This window comes from Catharus ustulatus, chromosome 2 (genome assembly GCF_009819885.2).
Source record: "Catharus ustulatus isolate bCatUst1 chromosome 2, bCatUst1.pri.v2, whole genome shotgun sequence".
Taxonomy (NCBI): Eukaryota; Metazoa; Chordata; class Aves; order Passeriformes; family Turdidae; genus Catharus; species Catharus ustulatus.
Genome location: NC_046222.1, coordinates 28,305,319 through 28,326,922, shown reverse-complemented (window position 1 = coordinate 28,326,922; position 21,604 = coordinate 28,305,319). Strand labels below are relative to the sequence as shown.

Genomic DNA, 21,604 nt, shown 5'->3' with positions numbered 1-21,604 from the left:
AACAAAAGCAGAAAGGTTCAGAGACTGCATAGTTTGGGTTTATTGCAAAGTAACAGTTCCCAGACTTTCTGAATCAAAAAATGGTTGTGAATGTCTTGAATTTTTCCAAAGGCAAGGTGCAGTTCTACCATTAAACCTTAAAAATTTACTGAGGATAATACAAGTGATAACGCAGTCCTAGATTTCACAGCTAAGGTGTGTCTGTCTGGCTTCATGGATTAAAAATTATCTGGGGAATACTTTGGCAATCATTGATTAAAACTATTCAGAAAGAACTCAAGTTTGACACGTTGGATGTATTCAAGCAGAAGGAAGAACTGAGTAATCAACATAAGAGATGCTCTTAGCAGACATATGCTATGCTTGATGTATTTCATATACAGTAATTTCACGACTGTAAGGCACACCCTTTTGACTAAATTTTTTCCCCGAACCTGGAAGTGCGCCTTATCTGATGGACAAAGTTGCGAAATTTGCCAAACCGGAAGTGTGAGCCGCGATGGGGGGGTGGTGCCGCAGGAGCGCCGAGTCGCGAGGTGGGGGCAGGAGCGGGCGGCCACAGCCGGCAGGAACCGCGCGGTTAGGGAGGGAACCAGCGCCGGCACTGGCCCGGGCAGAACAAGAAGCTGGGCAGCGCCACCACAGGCGTGGGGGGAATGAGAAGCTGGGCGGTGCTGACCCCGGCCAGGGCGAGGGGGAAACAAGAACCTGGGCGGCCCAGGCCTGGGCGCGGAGGGAACAAGAAGTGTGAGCCTGGAACAGCCCCAAGCAGAGCCCACCCGGCGGCGGCATCGGAGCAGCGGCAGTGAAACCCCTGCGGCGGCCAAAAGGCAGTGCCGGCCGAGCTGCTGCAGCCGCGAAAAAGCAGCGGCGGAGAAGCAGTGGTGGGGAAGCCCCTGCAGCTGCCGAATCGCGGCAGTGGGGAAACCCCCGCGGTCGCCGTATCCCGGCGCTAGCCGAGCCCCAGCGGCCGCCGAGTCACGGCGCCAGCAGAACCTCTTGCGGCCGCCGGGTTGCAGCAGCGGAGAAGCCCCTTGTGGCCGCCAAATCATGGCACCGGCGGAGCCCCTTGCAGCCGCCGAATTGTGGTATTGGCAGAGCCCCGGCGGCCGCCAAGTCGCAGCACCGGCGGAGCCCCTTGTGGCCACCGAATTGCGGCAGTGGCCGAGCCCCTTGCGGCTGCCAAATCGCAGCAGTGGCCGAGCCCCTTGCGACTGCCAAATCGCAACGCCGGTGGAGCCCCTGTGGCCGCCGAGTCGCGGCGCCGGCGGAGCCCCTTGCGGCCGCTGAATCGCAGCAGCGGCCCAGCCCCCGCGGCCACCAAACCGCAGCGCCGGCCGAGCCCCTGCAGCCACCAAATTGCAATGCCGGTGGAGCCCCTGTGGCCGCCAAATTGCGGCAACGGCTGAGCCCCTTGCGGCCGCCGAATTGTGGTGCTGGCGGAGCCCTTGTGGTCGCCAAAAAGCCGCGACAAGTGGCGCAGCCCTGGGGAAGCGGAGAGAAGCAGTGCGGCCGCGGGGAAACAATGGGAAGCGCCGCCGCCGCCGGCCGCAGGGAAGCCGGGACGCAGCGCGGTTGCACGGTGGGAGCCGGGAGCCGTGAGCCGTGCCAGCCGGCGCCGGGGGCGGGCAGGAGTGCCGTCGCACGCTGCATGGGGAGGGCAGCTGGGGCTGCATTTAAAGGCTACACCAATCTTTGAAAAATGTTTGCAAATTGAGCACCTGCCAGCAATTCGTTTCTTTGTTGCGCGCCGCTGCGGCTCACACTTCCAGGTTGGCAATTTTACGAACTTCTTCCATATATAAGGCGCACTGGACTATAAGGCGCACTTCTGGGTTCAGACGAAAATTTTAGTTAAAAGGGTGCGCCTTATAGTCATGAAATTACTGTAGCTTTTGGAAAGTCGATAGTGTGAAAGTTTACTTTAACTCTGGTACTTTGATTTCTGTTCCAGGTCCAGGAGAACTTAAATCCAGAAAAGATTGAGCGTGAAATGATGGATAAACTACCTCTTACAGAACTTACCCATTTCACCCCTCCTTCAACTGAAAACAACACTAAACGCTTGGCCAGAGCTCATGAGCTCATGCATTATTGTCCTACTGGTAAAATGATATTAATTGATATAATTTCCATTCTTTTTATTTCTGGTTGATGAGCCTCTTAAATAGCAGGAATTTTGGGACAATATTTTTAAGCTGACAAAAAAACCTTTGCAAAATTTTCACATCCTTGCTTATATACAATTATAGCATACTATACAAGTTAACCCTAACTTCAGACCTCAGTTTTGTGGTTATTGGGAACAACTATATGAGTGTTAAATGTTGCATTACTAAGAGCTGAAAGTATCTTGGAACTACTTTATTTGCTTATGTTTGCAAGCATAAAACCACTTATTAATTCTGAGGAAAAAAACAAACTGTAGCAATTGCAATTTTGATCCTAGAATGTAGAATGCATTTTGAGAGACACTGATGTAAACTGTGTTTATTTATCAACTCACTGTTGGAGGTAAAGCACATGTATATTATAATTTTTATAGAGCAACACACAGCTTTCAGAATGTATTCTCTGTAAGCTCTTGGTGTTAATAATGAAACTACTTTATAACAGTCCCTTTATCAAACCAAGAATACATTCACTTCTCCAACCATAATCACTTCTACAGTACCTTTTCTTGGAGTGTGCTTGCCACCATGACATACACTGGGAAACAATCCCAAAGACTATGTAAATACGCTTAGGTAGTATCAAAAATCTTCTCTAGGTTATTAAGAAACATAAACATCCTAATCCCTTTGGTTACATTCATGTCATCATATAAGGCACAGGATTTGAAAGTACAGTAATTTCACGACTATAAGGTGCACCCTTTTGACTAAAATTTTCCCCCGAAACCGGAAGTGCGCCTTATAGTCCGGTGCGCCTTATCTGATGTACAAAGTTGTGACATTTGCCACCCCGGAAGTGCGAGTCCACCGGCATCGGGGCGTCCCCTGCGCGGGGCAGGCCTGCTGGCATCGGGGCGGCCCCGCCGGCACCGGGGCGTCCCCCGCACGGGGCGGGCCCACCGACATCGGGGCGTCCCCCATGTGGGGCGGCCCCGCCGGCATCGGGGCGGCCCCGCCAGCATCGGGGCGTCCCCTGCGCGGGGATGGGGAAAACCGCCGGAATCACAGCGGCCGCCGCGTGAGGTGAGCGAAAGCTGCCGGAATCGGAGCGGCTGCCACGCGGAGAGGGGGAAAGCCGCTGGAATCGGGGCACCCCCCCACACGGGGAGGGGGAAAGCCGCTGGAATCGGAGCAGCTGCCGCGCGGGAAGCGGGAAAGCCACCAGACTCGGAGCAGCTGCCGCGCGGGGCGGGGGGCAAGCAGCCGGAATCGGGGCAGCGGCGGCATGGGGCAAGCCTGCCGGCATTGGGTCACCCGGAGCGCCAGGGGACTCCCGGAGTGCGCCAGCAGTGCGGGGTTCCCGGTGCGCCGGGGAGCACATGACACCCGGAGCCCCAGGGAACTCCCGGAGCAGCGGGGCCCTGGGGACGCTGCACGGAGCGGCGGCGGGCATAGCCCGGCCCTGCCGGGTACAGGCAGGCCTGGGGACCAATGGCTGCCGGGTTGAGGCGGGGCCTCGGCCGGCAAGCGTGCGGGGGGAGCTGGGGGCGGAGCCTCGCTGCAAAAAAAAAGTGCACCTTATAGTCTGGTGCACCTTATGGTCGTGAAATTACTGTACTTTCCCAGCTCTTTCATCTTGAATTCCCTGTGTTGGATTAATTCACACTTCACTGTGTTGTTTCTAGTTGTTGGTATGTTAATTTTGTACAGTAAACTATTAAAGTATTCATTATTGCTATAGTGTTCCAGCTGATGGGTGTTGAATTTCATGATCCTCACTGGACCATACTGTACTGCCAAATTGGTAACTTAGCTGGCAAAGCCTTTGCTTTTATATGGACATGGATACATAAAGCAGAAATAGGATTTATTATTGCCTTTGCACCTTGCATACTTCTGTTTAAATTATGTATAAAATTCCGTCTGAAGAGGAAAAAGATTGATACTTTTTTGAGAAGTTACAGATAAAGGAAACATTTCATGAATTGAAAATAACTAGTTGCTAATTTACCTGATAAGTCTAATCTGTATTCTAAAATCAACATATTTCTATGAAGTTAATGAGGCAGAAGGTATTCAAATGTAGGAACCACTTCATTTAAGATGGATTAATACTTAGGCATATCATTTTGCAATTTGGAAACATTCAACTTTGAATGCAGTGTAAAATGTAGCCCACATAAGTTGATCCAGTACCATTAAGGAAATTGCTGTTGGCTTTTGCAGAGTTGCCAAGAACAATACGCTTAAGTAGTTTTGTATTTATTTTCTGCTGAGCTCTAAGGACATTTTCAGTTAATGATTGTAATTCTTTTGTAGAACTTCTGAGTTGGACTGAGGTAGAAAGAGCCTTCAGAGTGTTTACTTTTGAAAGCCTGAAGCTGACTGGGCTGAGTGACTCTGGTTTTCTGGAGAGCTCTGGATCTAGGGTTGGAGGTGATTCTGAAGTGTCTTATATCCCTTGGGATGATCCAGACATGTTTGCAAGACGGCTGAGACAACTGTTTCTTATGGAAAAGAAGCTTAATGGGAAATCTACAAGAGGCTCTGGTAAAAAGATTTCTGTTTACGTTGCTTCTGAAGAATTTGAATCCACTATTTGTCTTACCATATAATTTGCTAATGCAGGGATGTGATTTTTCTTCTTTATACAAGTCAAGAAATTTTCAAGTATTATATAGCCTGTACATTGAGTAACTCTGTAGGAATATAAGAATAAAGACAAAAGCTATTTTGTACTACAGCATTAACAATTGTAGGTGATGCAGAAATAATCTTCTGAAGTTCTAAATTTTCTCCTGCAGATTCTAACATAATGAAAAGTTGTTGCCCTTGTTAAAGGAGTTGGGTTGGCCAAAAAGCAACATTAAAAACAAGTGATTATTTTTTCAGGATGCAAGAAAAGTAGAAATTAAGTGGGTTTAAGCAATTATGCCTTTAGGTTCATGATCACAGAATCATAGAATCATTGTTTAGGTTGGCAGGAGTTTCTAAAGGTCATCTGTTCTGACATCCCTGCAATAAGCAGAGACATTTTCAACTAGACCAAGTTTCGCAGAGTCCAGTCTGACCTTCAGTGCTTTCTGGGATTGTGCATCCACCATACTTCTGGGAAACATGTTCCAGTGTTTCACCACCCTTATGGTAAAAAATTCTTCCTTATACCTACAGTAATTTCACAACTATAAGGCGCATCCTTTTGACTAAAATTTTCGCTCGAACCCGGAAGTGTGCCTTATAGTCCGGTGTGCCTTATATGTGGGCAAAAGTTTGGAAATTTGCCAACCCAGAAGTGTGAGCCATGAGCCGCAGGGGAAGCCGGCAGGGCTGCGGGAGCGGGGTGGAGGCGGGGCCGTGGCTGCCGGGTGGAGGCGAGTCCAGGGGCCCGTGGCACTGCGGCTACTGGGTGCAGGGGGGCCGGGGGCCCGCAACTGACGGGTGCATGGGGGCCCGTGGCGCCGCGGCTCCTGGGTACAGGCAAGCCCGAGTGGAGGCAGAGCCGTGGCGGCTGGCTGCAGGGGGTCGGCGGAGCCACAGGTCCTGGGTACAGGTGGGCCCGCAGCACCCCTCCTGCCGGGTACAGGTGGGCCCAGGGGCCGGCGGAGCCGTGGCTCCTGGGTACAGGGGGCCGGTGGAACTGTGGCTCCTGGGTACAGGCGGGCCTGGGGGCCAGTGGACCCGTGGCTGCTGGGTGCAGGGGGCCAGCTGAGCCACAGGTCCTGGGTACAGACGAACCCTAGTGGAGGCAGAAGTGTGGCTGCTGGGTGCAGGGGGCCGGCGGAACCATGGGTCCTGGGTACAGGCGGGCCCAGTGGCCGGCGGACCCGTGGCTGCTGGGTGCAGGGGGCCGGTGGAACTGTGGCTCCTGGGTACAGACGAACCCGAGTGGAGGCAGAGCCGTGGCTGCTGGGTACAGGGGGCTGTCTGAGCCCTGGCTCCTGGGTACAGACGAGCCCGGGTGGAGGCAGAGCCGTGGCTGCTGGGTGCAGGGGGCCCACGGAGCCGTGGCTCCTGGGTACAGGCGAGCCCGGGTGGAGGCAGAGCCGTGGCTGCTGGGTGCAGGGGGCCCACGGAGCCGTGGCTCCTGGGTACAGGCGGGCTCGCGGCGCCCCTCCTGCCAGGTACAGGCGGGCCCGGGGGCCCATGGCTGTGGGGTTGAGGTGGGGCCTCGGCCAACAACTGCGCAGGGGGAGCTGGGGGCGGCTCCTCGCTGCAAAAAATAAAGTGCACCTTATAGTCCAGTGTGCCTTATATGATCTACAAAGTTGTGAAATTTGCCAACTCCCGGTGGGGTGCACCTTATAGTCCGGTGCGCCTTGTGGTCGTGAAATTACTGTACTCTGAATCTATCCTCCTTTCCTTTAAAGCCATCACTCCTTATCCTATAACTCCAGGATAACTCAGACTCTGACTACTCAGAACCTGCTCCAGGCTGAACTCTCTGAACCTGTCTTTAGAGGAGGTTCTTCATCCTTGTAGTCACCTTCACTGGCTGCACTTTAGATCTGCTTCAAGACCTGTTCCCTGTGGACCCCAGAACTGGATGCAGTACTTTGTGACGCTGTCCATACTTTCCTAATAGAGATGTCTAAACAAACAGCTTAGATGGGATACTTTCCTTGGAAGACTGGACCAGGCAAAGATGAGTCCTGCTTATCTGCTTTTCTTCTGAATCTTGGGAACATTTTTGGTGTTAGTTTGTTTTGCTTGTGTACTATGTCATGATATTAAATTTTGTAGTTAAAAGCATAACATTTCAACACTTCTGTAGCACAAATGTAAATACCAGGAAGATAAAACAGTTGTTTTCAGGTTTCTTCAATCGTCTAAAGGCAGTCAGTAAACAGAGTAAGTTCCAAGAGAAGCAGAGCCTAAAGATGTATGTCTGGAAGCTGAGCTGGTTATAACAAACTTATAAATACTTTGTGGAGCAATTTTCACCAAAAAGAGTTATTTTCCTGTACATGTGAATTTTGATCAAATATTAATGACCTCTGCCCTTACTTAGGGAATAAAGAATTCTATTAAATGAATTTTTTTTTAATTGAGAGAATATAGAAGTTAAAGTCCTCATGTGATTCTGTTCATGTCAGGTGCTCATTGCAACAATGGAACGACTCATCAGATCCTCAGAAGTAATATTCTGTCAGTAGCTTATGGATTTGTATAAACCAAATTAATTCAAACTTTAAAATTTGCATTTGTCAAAAATGTGTAAAAATACAGTTGGTCTTGTCTTTTATATTAATGTTACCTGTGTAAAAGACTGCTTTTTAAAGTATGAAGAAAAATGGTTCTTTGTTTATGAATCTGGAGGATAATTCTGAGAGTATTTTTAGTGGGTCAGCATGGGTCAGATAGAAAGGATGATTTAAGTGAGTTTTTTAAATTAGTCCTTTTTTCTTTTTCTTTTAATTTTATATAATTATCTGGCACCTGTTACTGGATTTTAAAGTACTCTCTTAGTATAGAAGTGTAGCAGAGCTGATTGTGTATTTACAGGACAAGTGTGAAAAAAGAAAACTTCAACTTGATGTCAGTCAAGGAAGACTAAGGAAAATGCATTACTCCAACATTAGTAGGGTTGAAATTTCTGGAACAATTCTTTAAATTCTGCTTTCAATTTCCAGGGCATGCAGAAGCAAGTGACGAAGATGAAGGAGATGCTGTGGTTGGTCCTCTTTTGAACATAAAATTGGATCTTCTTTATTCTGATATGGCGAGTGTGAGAAATGGAGTCAGCTAGACTTTACATGAGGCAGCAGAAGATACTGCTCAATGCTAGGCTGTGTTACTGGGGATTCCTTTGCAATAATGCATGCAAAAGTTAATTTTGTGATGTTTGGCAAATACTAACACAACTTTTAAGCACTGTGAAATCACTTTATTTAAATTCTAAGGTGATGGATTTTGATGAAGCTGTTAATGATAATTCTGTGCTGGTTTTGCTGAATACCAGGGATCAAATACAAACGTGAAAGTTTAAAAGAAATTGTCAAACTGTGTCACACTAGTATACTGTGTAGTTTGGCATCTTCAGAATCACCTTTCTGCCATGTATCCCATAATAAACATAGCAATTTTGAAATTACCTGATGGGACATGTTTGAATACTCATAATTGCTTACAGAACTCAAAAACATATAAGCTAATAGTAAAAGTATTTAGATTATTTTGTCATAAAACCTCCAAAACCAAATGTGCTTGGGAGTAATTGTATTTTTTATTAAACAGTGCCATATGGGTATGCATCAAAATGAAGTTAACTGTGATGCAATATGGAGTGCTGTCTATTAATCCAACAAGATTACAGTCCATTTAATACTGACTCTGAAATGTTGATATTCATTATTTTGATTTGTTGTATTTTGAGGTGAATCTGGAAAATTATGGCTTAGGACCAAGTTTAGAAGAAATAAAAAAGACACAGAGGCGTTGCTTGACAGACTGGAGTTTGGAAGAGCATTTTCAACCGCATGTTCTTTGTCAGGTATCTGTGAACTGACAATTTCATACATACAGTCCACCCTCAGAGCACTATATAAAGTAGTAGTGGAGTTCAGGGTATTTTTCTGCTCGATAATTGATTCAGTTTTATCTTTTTACCAAAACTCCTTGTGCTTTAACTACTTCTCCATTCATCATGTGAAGTTTAGCTTGTAATGGGTTTTTATTTCCTCATTTAAGCCAAACTGGAGTTGTCCTATTTGGCAGCAAGTCTCTTAGCTGAAAGTGTGGTGGAGACTTCACCCTTTAAGGACTGAAAGCTTCATTTATAGAAGTCTTGCAAGCTAAACACTAAAACTTATCTTGCAGAAGGAAAGAATAACAAATCTGAAAGTGGATTTTTAGTTCCTGTGCTGCCTTGAACTTCATAGGCTATAATTCTTATTTGAGCCTGATATGTGCTATACTTAGGTGAAAGAAGTGCTGCCTGGACTTTTGCAGCACAGCTTTACTGTGACAATTTTAAAGTCTAGTCATGCATTTCAGTGCATGGGAAATCCCTTCATATGCAACATAAATAGCTAATACTACTTCAACTGTCAATTATTAGTGAGCCTAGTAAAAAGATACTAATGGAAAATAAAAGTAATAAAGAATAGCATTTTATTGCAGCCAAAAATTTTGAAAGAAAAGTCATGGCAGTCAGGTGAAATCCCAGATGACTGGATAAAGAGAAACATTTTGCACATCTTTAAAAAGGGTAGAAAGGAGGACCTAGGATCTACCAACTTAATCAGCCTCACCTCTGTTCCTGAGAAGATCATAGAACAGATCCTTCTAGAACCTTCAGTTGCATGGTTCTGAAAAATAATAGTTTATAAGAAGGCTTTCTTCTCCCTATGACTATAAAAATAATTTTCAACCTGCAGGCAGTATAAATATTGAAAATGATGGAGCAGTACAGAGCAGAGTGGAATAATGTAGATCACAGCAAATCTCAGAGATGTGCAGGTCATGGTATAGCAAATTGAACACGAAGTAAACTCAACTGAGATTAAAAGATAAATTGGTTTTCTTTTTATCTGGTATATGATAATTCTGATTTTATTTGCTATTTATTTAAGTATTTCATTTTTAAACTTGTTTAAGTATTTGTTAAATATTTTAATTTGTTTGGTTTTTTTGTAGTTGAAGTTTTTCATTCATGGTCAGTCAGAAGGTGGAGCATAGCTGGTGTTTCTTCTCAATATGAATAGTAATGCAGTTTCAATTTTCACCTACTTGAACAATTTGCTGGAATCCAAATGCTTTGAGTACATCTTGTAGGAGAGTGTTCTGGAGTACCTGTTGCTCAAAGCTGTGCTGTGTAGCCTCTGCACATATGCTACCATCTGCAGGGAGGATGTACCTTTATTTCTTTCCTTTTCAGGTTCTTCATACAGCATCCCAAGAATATAGATGTATTGATTCCTTTTATCATACCCAAGATAACTCTTTACTAATGGTTTTTCACAATCCTATGAATCAACATCGTCTGTGCCAAGAGACTTGGAATATTGCTCTGCACTCTAATGTTGGGTTCAGGTAATGGATTTTATCTTCCCTGTCTCATTCACAGTAATTTTTGATTAAAGCCTTCATGAGCTTAGGGCAAAGCTCTGAAATTAAGGTATGGCTATGTGACATATTTACAAGAAAGAAAGTCATGCCAGTCAAAAACAGTGCTGTATCAAAAGAATTCTTTTGAACTTTCCTGGGTGATATGTGCATAAATTGAGTGATTTAGTGGACTTTTTTTGTTGGGTTTTTTGTTGGGTTGTTTTTTTTTGGGTTTTTTTTTTTTTGGTTGGTTGGTTGGTTTTGGTTTTTTTTTTTTTGAGAAAAGTTGAAATCCTTTCATTAATATTAGAATTTTTTTACAGAATAACACATTCTTAATTATTTTTCAATATCTGTTCTCCAGTTAGAGATGTGCAATTGGTTGATATGTCCACTATTAACTCTTTTGTTAGTGGACCTGTTTATTTTGGAACATATTTTTGCACTGAAACAGTGATATAAATAATGATGTAGATGCAACTACTATTCCAAATAATTGACTGCAGATGTACTGATAGGTAAAAATGTTAAAATGCCGTGGAGAGATAGCTGAGGTGTCTTTAACCATGTCACTCTGGTGCTCTGTGGATTAATAAGATTTATCAAAATTTCAAACAAATTGTCCAGTATAAAAATACCTCCCCCACATTTGTCTGCAGGTATCCTTTTCTAAGTGTAGTGCCTCATTTATCAGATTATGGGAATATTTATAGTAAACTTTTGTTGACCTATATATATTTGAACAGGTTTCAGTACTGAAGCTGTATTTTGTATCTGTGCTCTCAGTCAAGGAACTCTGTGTAGGTCCATCTCAGCTTTCCAGGCTTTTGAACTTAAATTATTTGCCATGAAAAAAGGCTGTTGTGATTAGCAGTGAGTAGGGCGACAGCCAGAAGATATTTGCCAGCAGAAGTTCAAAGTTCCTTGGAGAAAATGCTGGCTGTTTTGTGTTTTGTTGGGCAGATCCACTAAGTGTCCGGTCAGTGGTTTTGCATTTATGTAGGAACTAGAATCTTCCCCAAAAGATAAGTGAAAGATGTTATGTTCAAGTACAACTGGGTCTTGCATTCAGACAGACCCAAGCACAGGGTCAGTGAACTCAAGGTTTGTTACAAAGCAGTCGTTGGCACCCAGAGTTCTTTACTCTGTCAGCCATTCTTATACTTCTTTGTGATACTGGACTTTAAATGCCTAATTCAAGTTTCCTGAACATAAACAGTTGGTGCCACTTCAGCTGCCTGGTGCATTTGAGTTTTCTGGGCAGAATTGACACATATGACATGAGACCCATAGGAGATCCATACACTTTTGGAACAAACACCAGAGAGCAGGTCACACACCCCAGAACATCCAGCATGTCACCTGGTGTTTGCATATGCTGAGTAGCACCTCATTCCAACCACATATTGGTGCTGTTGAAGCAGAGGGAGGTACCAGACTTCCTCAGGAAGCATTTTTCCCTGTTCATCTCTGGGATTGTAAAACCACAGATTGCCTGGTGACCTTGCAAGGGTATTCGTTGAAATAGATCAAGACCAACTGAGAGGCAGGAAAGACTCTTGATATCTGCAAAAGAAAAGCTGCTGATTTTGCATCCAAAGGAGAAATTATGAATTTTACCTGCATTATAATTCTGTTGAGGATGAAATAACTGTGCGCTTTCTACTTTTTACTCTTTCACATCCCTTGGAAACAAGGCTTAGACTTTAAAGGGAGTTTCTGCTTGGGGCATGCCTTCTTTACCCAGTGACATTTCAAAGGGTTCTGTTTCAAAGCAGCAAGGAGTTCCTACAGAAAATGGCATGAAAGCTAACAAGATCGTTTGGTTTTGCTCTTGTTTCCTAGACATATTCAACACCATTGCTATATCTGTTGCTTAGAGTTTTTGAAGAGCTATAGGTCGTCTTTTGGTTCTGTTTATATCAATGTTGATTGATACCTGCCTATACCCTGCAAAATAATCAGCACATTTTCAGACCTTACTCAGCCTTATTGCTAAAGATAATTTCAGATTTCCAGACAAAGTATCATAAATATTTGCTAGTGCATGTATCCAAGATACATAACACTTCTGTGGAAGAATTAAATACCTGGAGTGCTTCAAGCTATTGCCTGCAGTTAGCTTCCAGATTTTGCTGAGTTGCCAGAAATGGACACAAACTCTACTTACTAATTAAAAGCAGTATTGCTTGTTTTTACCTTTGTATGAGATAACTGACTCCTGATGAGTTTGGTAACAATTTATTGAATTTTATTTTATTAAAATTACTATCATTCTAATTTTTGGTATAACTTTAAGAATCCCACTTTCATCACAGAAGAGTTACAAATGCACAATAGATGCAGTGCTTGACAATCTCTCTGATAAGAGTTCTCGATCTATGTTAATTTGTTACTTCTTTATTGTCACAGTTTATAGATTACAGACAATCTTTGTATGATTATTTCATAGCTGCTGTATGGAATATAAATCTGTTATCTGCTAATTAGTTGGTTGCAGAATCACATAATAATTTTATTTTGATTACAGTGAGTCCTATTACAGCAAATTCTCATGCAAAAAGGAAATTAAATTTCTGACATTGCAGCAGCTTTTGCTCCTGGAGATTCCAGTTACCTTCCTTCTTCTTTATGGACATCAGGTCCTGTAGTTCATGTAGAACATCCAAAAAATCGGAAATTATGTTGTTTAAAGGGTAGGCAGCAGGAGGCTGCATGTGAATCCAATGGATGCCACTGAGTAAGAGAATTCAAAGGTACGGACACATGTACCTGCAATGAGAAGTGTGTATGTAAAACATTTTAATTCTAGTTGGAGTAAGTGACCATTCTGTCAGGAAGCCAAATGAATTCAGGCATTATCAAAACCATTATTTTGCGCAAAGTTAATCTTAATGACATTTGTTTATAGTTTCATAGTAAACACATTACACAAGTTACTGGAAAAAGAGTAATCCTCAGAAATGCTTCTGAGTCAGACATTGGCAGTAGTGATATCAATATACATATTAATAGGATGTGTATTTTAGACTTTGAATTACTGTTTCATTGGCCTAAATATTTTTCACACAAATAATCTTTTTTTTATTTATAACACATGTTCATCTTCAAGTTATTCCAGTACTGGCAATTCTATGTTCCAGACTAGTTTTGACTTTTGTTTTCAACACCATAGGTTTTTATAGGTTGTACACTTTTCTTCAGAAAAGAAAAACAGAAGAATGAACAGAATAGCTTTCTCCCTACTGAGTGTATTTTCTCCATGCAAGTTTCTCAAAGCAGACTCCACCTACATTGCAGAAGCTGGGAGACTTGTATATCTTGAAGCTGTACCTGAACTGTGTATTCCAGCCTGCATATATGACCTACATATTAATTCTCTTGGACATACAGCTGCAATAAGAACTTTAAAACTGACATAAGGTCAAGAATTTGTTTTATTATCTACATGTTCATACCCAAAAGCCTCTACTCCACATAGAATTTTTTAATACAATTGAGTCATATTGAAATTGTGAATACAAATTATCATGAAGATTTAGCAACTTAATCTGATGCCTTCTTCAAAAGCTCCTTTCAGTTTTGTGCACAAGAAGAATTTTACTTTCAAGAACTGTGATGAAACCCCGAATGAGGAGTTGAGGGGCATACAAGATTCCCAGGCTCCCTCCTTTCTTGAAAGCAGTTGTTTACAGTGAGCTACTTTAGCACTCATTTCAGACACTTTTGGTGGATGAAACAATGCAACTGCAGATGCCAGCAGCAAACTCTGGATCAGATTGTCATTAACTTTTCACCTCAACTTAGTTGTTATTCATGAGTATTCTTAATTCATGGCAGGTTATGGTACACTGATTCTCTCATCAGGATTTGGATGACAATTACCAAACAGCTTTCTTGTCACACCAATAAAAAAGAGCTTACATGCAATAACACTTCAGTTTCTGAACAAACAAATAAAGCCTATTCTAAAAATCAACATCAATCAAGAGCAACTAAGAAAATAAGTTATTCAGTGGTAAAACAGTGAGGATGAGAATGAGACTGAACCTTTTGGAACTGAATGCCTTGAAGTTTTCTGATTTTCTGGATTTTTCTTTAGGAGCAGGTGTTCTTTGGCAGACGAGTTTCTTATATTTCTTTGCAGAAAGGATAACCAAAATTCCAAGCAAATACCAACCAGGCAAAAGTACCAGTTCCTGTAAAAACTGAGAGAATGCCTGTCAAATACAACTTTTGTCTCAAAGATTATAGAATAATACTTGTATAAGAAACTGAGAAGCCAAGTGTTCTTGTTTGACCTGAAATCATATTAGTGAAAATCATATTTTGTTAAATAGAGGGATATTCTGCTTTTCAGGAACTATCTTGAGCTGGTGGCCAGCTCAATTGAAGACTGGGTGAAAGAGGAAGAAGCTAAATACCAAAAAGAGAAGATGGGTAAGGAAATAGAGGTCTTTTAAATTGGAAAAAGCCACAGCAGAAGGCCCTCCTGGACTAACTGCCAGTGCTGTCAAAAAATCTGTCTTTACTAAGAAAGCCAAAAGTGGGTATCTTTTTATTGTATTCTAGGAAAATAACTTTTCACTCTAAGTGCTGAGACACAAATTTGTTCAGAGGAGAGTTGCATGGTTTTTCATAGAATTTTTTTTCTGTTTTGACATCTGTGTAGTCATAAATATGTTTTGGAATTAATTAAATGTATATATTTATGTATTCTGCATCTTTCTCTGTTCTGAAAACTGACATCTTTAGTATCAATTTACATTTTTAATAGTTGTGTGTGTCTAATAAGTTTAAGGATTACATACAAATATGAATCTGTTCCGATGACTGAACATATGAAGAGGTGAGGAGTAGTTAAAGCTGGCATCACGGTTCATGAAAATTCCTTTTTAAAGGGCAGGATAAAAGCTGGAATTCAGAAGCTGTGAGCTAGAAGCTAAACTGGAAACTTGAATTGACAAGATTACAAAGCAAACTTGAATTACAAGCAACATTTTGAGTAGTGAAAATTGTAAGCTGTTCATGTAATAGCTGTTCAGCAGGCAGCCAAATCTGAAAACCCCTATTGACAAAAAAGAATTTATATCAAAATTGTCTACTTGTGTATTTAAACAGCATTAGCAATGATTTGTTTATGTTTAACCTTTGCTTTCTTATCTTTGTTGAGAATGCACTTTGATATCTCCCATTAGCATTTACAAAAATAGAAACATTACTCCTCAACCCAGTTAACACCTCTGATTATAGTTTGGAAACTAAAATTGCAGTTGTGGCTGCTAAATCATAATTTGTACATATCTAGCTGTCACAGGAGCTAAATTGAATCTTGCCCATGTGATGCTTCATGACAGTTATGATTCACAGAGTAGTTCATTTGTTGAAAGGACATGCTCACCTCTCTCTGGAGCACGCAGATGGGCAACAGAGTCCTTAGGTGTTTTCAATTTCACTGGCACTGCAATTTCTACTTTATCATGCAAAGTAATTTAACTAGAAGCTTCTGATAGTGTACTTTAAATTGTCTTTTCTATAAGGTAAATATGGGGTATCCAAGCATAGTATAAAACAGAAGATACTCTTTTCTTAAGTCATAGATGCTATAAAACCATAATAGTTAATGAGGGATATGGTGAGTGTTTCTGTAGTGAAAGTTTGAAGATTCAGATATCATTTATTTGAGTTTTTTTGTCCTGAAAGGTCGCAATGTCTATGATTCTGGTATTGGGCTTGTTCTGACTCAATTAAAAACAAAATTACTGCCAGAGCAAAACCTTCAATAGCAAGAAGGAGAAAGTCGGTCTTTACACATTTTGTTGACATATTATTTAGAGTATTTGGTCCCCATTTATGGCAATCAAGTTTTTTCTAAGTTAAACAGACTTTCTGTTTTATTTCTAAATATTTTTAGGGGTTTTTTATTGTACTGTTATGCTTTCCCTATTTTTAAATACACATTTTTATTTAAGTGCACATCTCTTTTTTCCCCCTTTTAAAAAAATTATTCTGTTTTCCTATATTTGTAACCTCACTTATTCTGTTTCACCTTTCAAAGGCAGCATGTCTGCACCTGAGAATGTAACAGAGTCCCAACCCAAGAATGAAGAAAGTCTCATTATCAGAGAAGATTCTCTAAAGGTGAGGCAAAAAATATGTATGTTTCTGAAATGGACTAGATTACACTGCATTCTTAGGAAGGTAAGCCTTTGCTCTTTACATAGGCTTAACTGAGTCCTTAGTTTTAGTCCTTGGTTTTTCTGCTCTTTGTTATTTTATGTATATTATTTTCTGTAATTTATTCCCTATTGATTGCAAGTCCTGTTACATTGTTTTCTTAAGGGAAGGCTATTTGGAGTTGGACTAGGCATTCCAAAGTACAGTAATTTCACGAATACAAGCCGCAGCAATTTGACAAAAATTTTGGTGGAAACCCGGAAGTGCGGCTAATACTCGGGAGCGGCTAATATGTGAATAATTTTTTGACATTTACAATCCCAGACGTGCCAGCCAGGGCGCCGAGCCAAGCACCTGCCAGTAAAAGCCGGCATTTCGCGATTGTTACAAATTGTTACTCTGTTGCCCTGGCTCCCTGCAGGCAGCACGGGGGGCGGGGAGAGAGGCAGGAGAGCTCTCTCCTTCCCTCCTTTGCCGCAGCCCGGGGGAGAGACGGGGGAGCCCCACGCCGCCATTGCCGCGGCCCGGAGAGCCGCAGGGGGCCCCACGCCGCCATTGCTGCGGCTCTGGGAGGAGGGGGGGTGCTCTGCCCCCACCCTCCGCCGCCATGGCGGGAGCAGGGGGTGCTCCGTGCCCGGCCAGCGCCGCGGCGGGAGCGGGGCGCGCTCTCCGTGCCCGGCCAGCGCCGCGGCGGGAACAGGGCCGGTGCGAGCGAACCCAGAGGCGGCGGCCAGCCCCGAGTGGCACCACCGAGCTGGGCCACCTGGCCCCGTCAGCAGCCCCTAGCGGGCCGAGCCTGCACAGCCTTAGTTGAGCCAATAAACCCCCCGCCATGCCGCGGTTCTGTTAGTATTTGGCAACTTTGTTGCGTGCGGGTCCTCGCTGCGAACGACAGAGCAGCTTATATTCAGGTGCGGCTTATTTATGGACAAAGAACGAAATATTTGCCAACACCCAGAGATGCGGCTTATACTCAGTGCGGCTTGTATTCGTGAATTTACTGTAATTTATAGTTGCAATTATAGTTTCAACACTAGGAAGTGAAAGTTATGGATAATATCCTACTATTTACTGAAGTTTTCTGTTTTTAAAGGATCCAGATTAATGGAAGTGCTTGTGTACCCAACTGTACTTTTACTGTCTACAGCTCTTTGAAATTAGGGAATGTAAATATCGTACCTCAGGGTTCCCTTATGTCAGAGAATCTCATTTTATGGATTTATTCCATGACCATTCACTACAGATTAATTGATTTGTCCAGGTTTACACAGTAAATTTCTGGCTGAGGTAGGGATTAAGCAAACTGTTTAGGTCTTAGCATTGGTACTATCCGTTAATCTGCACAAATCTAGTTTTAATGATATTGCATTCCCCTGCTTTGTTTTGACTCCTCACAGACATACTATCTCTCATCTTCCTCACAGTGTGTAATGCTGTGCAATTCAAGTCCTGATATGGAATGTAGACAGGAAATGAGGTTAATTGTCACAACTCAATCGAGGCTAACACCTGACTTGTAAACTCTCAGTGCTTGCCATTTCTTCCTCAGAAATGCTTCTGCTTTCATATATTTAGTCTATAGAGTGCTACAAAACCCTAAATACTCCGGAAAATCTCAAAGGTCTTCCTGATGCAACCTGATAATTTTGACATTGACACCTTATTCCTTTTTCTGTAAAAAAATAAAATCATTTTATCTCACAGTTGCATTTCGGGAATAAACTAATACCAGTGATGCATTGTGGTTTGGTGGTAAACATTGTGGAAAAGTATTCAACAAAATCATTCTCCCATGACTGATTGTGTAAGAGATGAATTATCACCTGGTTCATCTCCTGTGGTCAACAATGGCTGCTGTTGTAGATTGAATGAATCAGTAATTCTATCCAAAATTTGTTGCATAATATTGTATGATTTTTGGCACATTTGGAAATGTGTCTTAGCTTAGAACTTTGATACCTTTGGTTTTATTTGCTTCTATTCTTTTCAGAATGCACATATGAAATATCTTGTAGTACAAAGATAAAGACAGTCTGTTTAATTCCTAATTTTTAATATAGGCTTGGAAGATGGAGCAGGACCAATTACAAGAGGAACAAAAAAAAGAAAAGGAAGAAAAACAAGAAAAGGAAGAAAAATTGCCAAGTAAAAAGAAAGAACTGGATGGAAACAATAAAGAATGTAGACAATCAAACAGGAAGCCTTCTGAAGAGAAGTCTCAAAATGAGTTAGCAAAAACCCCTGAACTTGAGGAGGATCATAGCATTTCAGAACCATGTTCTGAGAAAGTTTATAAGGTAAGGAGTTGTATTGTTGTACCACATTAGAAAAGTGCTAACTATATATCGAGTCAAGATTACAGCAGAGCTATTATCTATTGTGACATTTGAGTTTAGGGCAAATTAAGCCTAACTGGGTCTTGTTACCTCTATTGTTTGAGCAGCAGATCCTTTTCTAAAAGTTTTAAAAAGCAGTTCTTGACATTCAAGATTATCCTACACCAGATTATTTAATTTTTTTTCCATGTAATATGACATGAACACAAACATAAGTTGGTCATGTTAGGGTTTTGTGGGAGAGGATAGGAAAGGGGAACATAAGAACTTATCCCATCTTCCACAGTAAGGAACTACTAGACCTAGTTGAAATTTTGACTGTCCAGACTGGAAATCACTGTTTCTTACATTTCTTCTTTAAAAATTTATGTTCTTGAAGTAAAATATGTGTTTTTCCTGTATTTCAGAAAGTAACTCCTTTGGCATATGCACAGTGGAAAATGTAGAGGTCAGCTCACTCTGGGAGATTAATGTACATCAAATCTAAGTTGTAGTTGTGCTTCATGTCCCTAGCAATCCCAGGAACTCACGTCTAGACAGCTCAATGGAGACAGCAGCTCCCCTTTTTCTGCCTGCTGCAGTAACAGAGGGAGCTCTTCACTGGTTTTATTCAAACAGATTTTCAGCAGTTTGCACCACCTTGTATTTGCAGAGTCTGTCTTAAATCCAAAACTTGCATACATCAATTCAGTCTAAATTGCTTAAGTACAGACTTCACACTCAGAAATAAATGACATTTCAGTCTGAACTTATTTGAATACGGTCACATAATTTTTGCCACTTTGTGGCCCTCTGGAAGGCATGGCAATTTAATTAGATTTACAGAATCTGAATTCCAAAACCTAGAGAGTAGAAAGCTGAGTCTTTACCTGTCCTTTATGTGATCCCATGGCATTATACTTTGTCTCTTTGTACTTGATCAGAACTTTCCTTTCTCTCACACTGTATGTTAATCCACCGGTCTACTTGCTACTCTTCAGTTTCCATGATGGTTTTCACAAGTAACGAGTTACTTCAGTTAATAACTAGGAAATTATTTGGATATGAGAATAGCATGCTAGATAGTTACTCAAGGTTTTATTATATTAGTTAAATAGCTAAGCAAAAGGTGTTGAGCAGTACAGTATGATCCTGATGATCTCTCCTTCATTTACCTTGTTTACAGATAATTTTAACTTGTTTTTTCCAGTTTCATGGCTACAATACAGGAGAGGATATAATTCAAGTATCAGGTAGCAATCAATATCTTTTCCCAGCTGATGGAGGACAGATTCAAGTAGAGAAGACAAAGTTTGTAAAAAGTGATTATTTATTTCTTTATGCTTTGCTTTGACTCAGTGCTAACTGATGGAGTTATTTTTTAATCCATAAATGCTTTTTCATATCCCAGCAGTAAAAATTCAGTTAAAAAAAATTCCATATTAGGCTCTATCACTACTGATCTTTACAGCTACCTGTAATATGGTAACAGCTGATAGATAAATGAAGTACCAGAAAACTAGAAATGCAGAAAAACAATTTGTATTTATTTGATCAATGGCAACTAATGCATGGTATTTCCAGAATGTTCACATTTTTTTCCAGTCAAATGCAATATATCTAAGCAACAGATTCTTCTGCAGACTCTCAGATTTAATTATCAGGGAGTTTTAAAATATTTAGCCTAAATTCAGATAATTCTGGCACCTTAGTTTTCTACTACATGATTCAGTCCAGTTATGAGCAATTTTATTTTTTGAGTGCTTTAAATTTGCAGGTGCAGGTGCACCATTTATTTGGGTGCAAATAAGTTCTGAAGCTTCGTGGAAGCAATAATAGTATTCCATTGCTTTACAGAAACTTTTATAAAGGTGAAAGTAGTGAAAGACAACCACAATTTCTTCATTCATGTCACAGACCCCAAGGAAAACTTCAAAGAAGCTAAAGAGCAAGAAATTAATGACGAACAGCAAATTAGATCAGGTCAGTGAATTGATGTCACTGATATAAAGAAGTAATATTTAATATTTAAATAGTAATATTTAATAACTGGATGCAAAACTTAACAACTAACAGAAAATATATTGTAACTAATAGCAGAGAGTAAGAAAATCAAAGTAAAAATCCAATTGGCTGGCTTAAGCACTGTATAGAGAGGTCTTAGTAAGATGTAGAAGCACAGTGCAGGTCAACATGTGCAAACCAGTCTCTTTTCCAAAGCAAGGAAATCACCATTCTTTAAGAAAATAGGTTTCTTCTTTAGTGGAGGACTCATTGGGATCTTAAAATGGACTGAGGAAGCCTAAGATGAAAACTGAATCCTGTCCATTGTGACCAAAGTAAATGTCTACCCTTGAAAGGGAAGATTTCCTCTTTTGATGTAGACCTCCTTTTGTGGGTCAGATGACCATAGCATTACTGCCTCCTCAAGACCTTTGCTTTGGAAACAGATCTTTCTGCAATCCAGCAATTTCTACTGTTGGTTGACATACTGTTAATACTCAGAAAGCATTGAATACAAATCCTTTCTGAACCCAGGTGAGAGTGTTTCCAAGAAGGAAGCCAGTTTGTAATAATTTGTGTATATGTTTGCCAAAAGCCTTATGGAATTGCTGTCACCAAACTGACGAGTATTGGAAAAGGATAACTTCGACATATTAGCTCTTTTCTTCTTCATGAATGTTAGAAAGCATCCTGCTCTTGCTTCTCCCCTTGACTTACCAGTGATGTAATTGTAGGTTGTTTTAATACAAAATTTCTATCCCTTTTACAGACAAGATTTTTCTTGTCTGCACTTCTGACAACTGACCTTTATCATTCTGGGGTCTGCCAGACAATACTGGCAATCACCAGTGTGTGAGTGTCTGAGACGTGTTGTTTTCACTGGACACAAGTGCAAGGCTTTTCTCCCATGTAAACAGGAGCAGAGAGAAAGGCAGTATGGAAGACAAG

General features: G+C 41.6%; 1 protein-coding gene across 1 annotated transcript in view; it reads left to right on the top strand.

The window, feature by feature from the left end:
* SPAG17 (sperm associated antigen 17) overlaps positions 1-21,604 on the top strand; it is a 104,233-nt gene that overhangs the window by 44,426 nt on the left and 38,203 nt on the right. Inside the window, 10 exon segments of the mRNA XM_042779028.1 lie at positions 1,955-2,105; positions 4,434-4,664; positions 7,745-7,785; positions 8,488-8,604; positions 9,991-10,145; positions 14,521-14,600; positions 16,219-16,301; positions 18,398-18,634; positions 19,863-19,974; positions 20,510-20,635. Coding sequence (XP_042634962.1) covers positions 1,955-2,105; positions 4,434-4,664; positions 7,745-7,785; positions 8,488-8,604; positions 9,991-10,145; positions 14,521-14,600; positions 16,219-16,301; positions 18,398-18,634; positions 19,863-19,974; positions 20,510-20,635 — 1,333 coding nt within the window.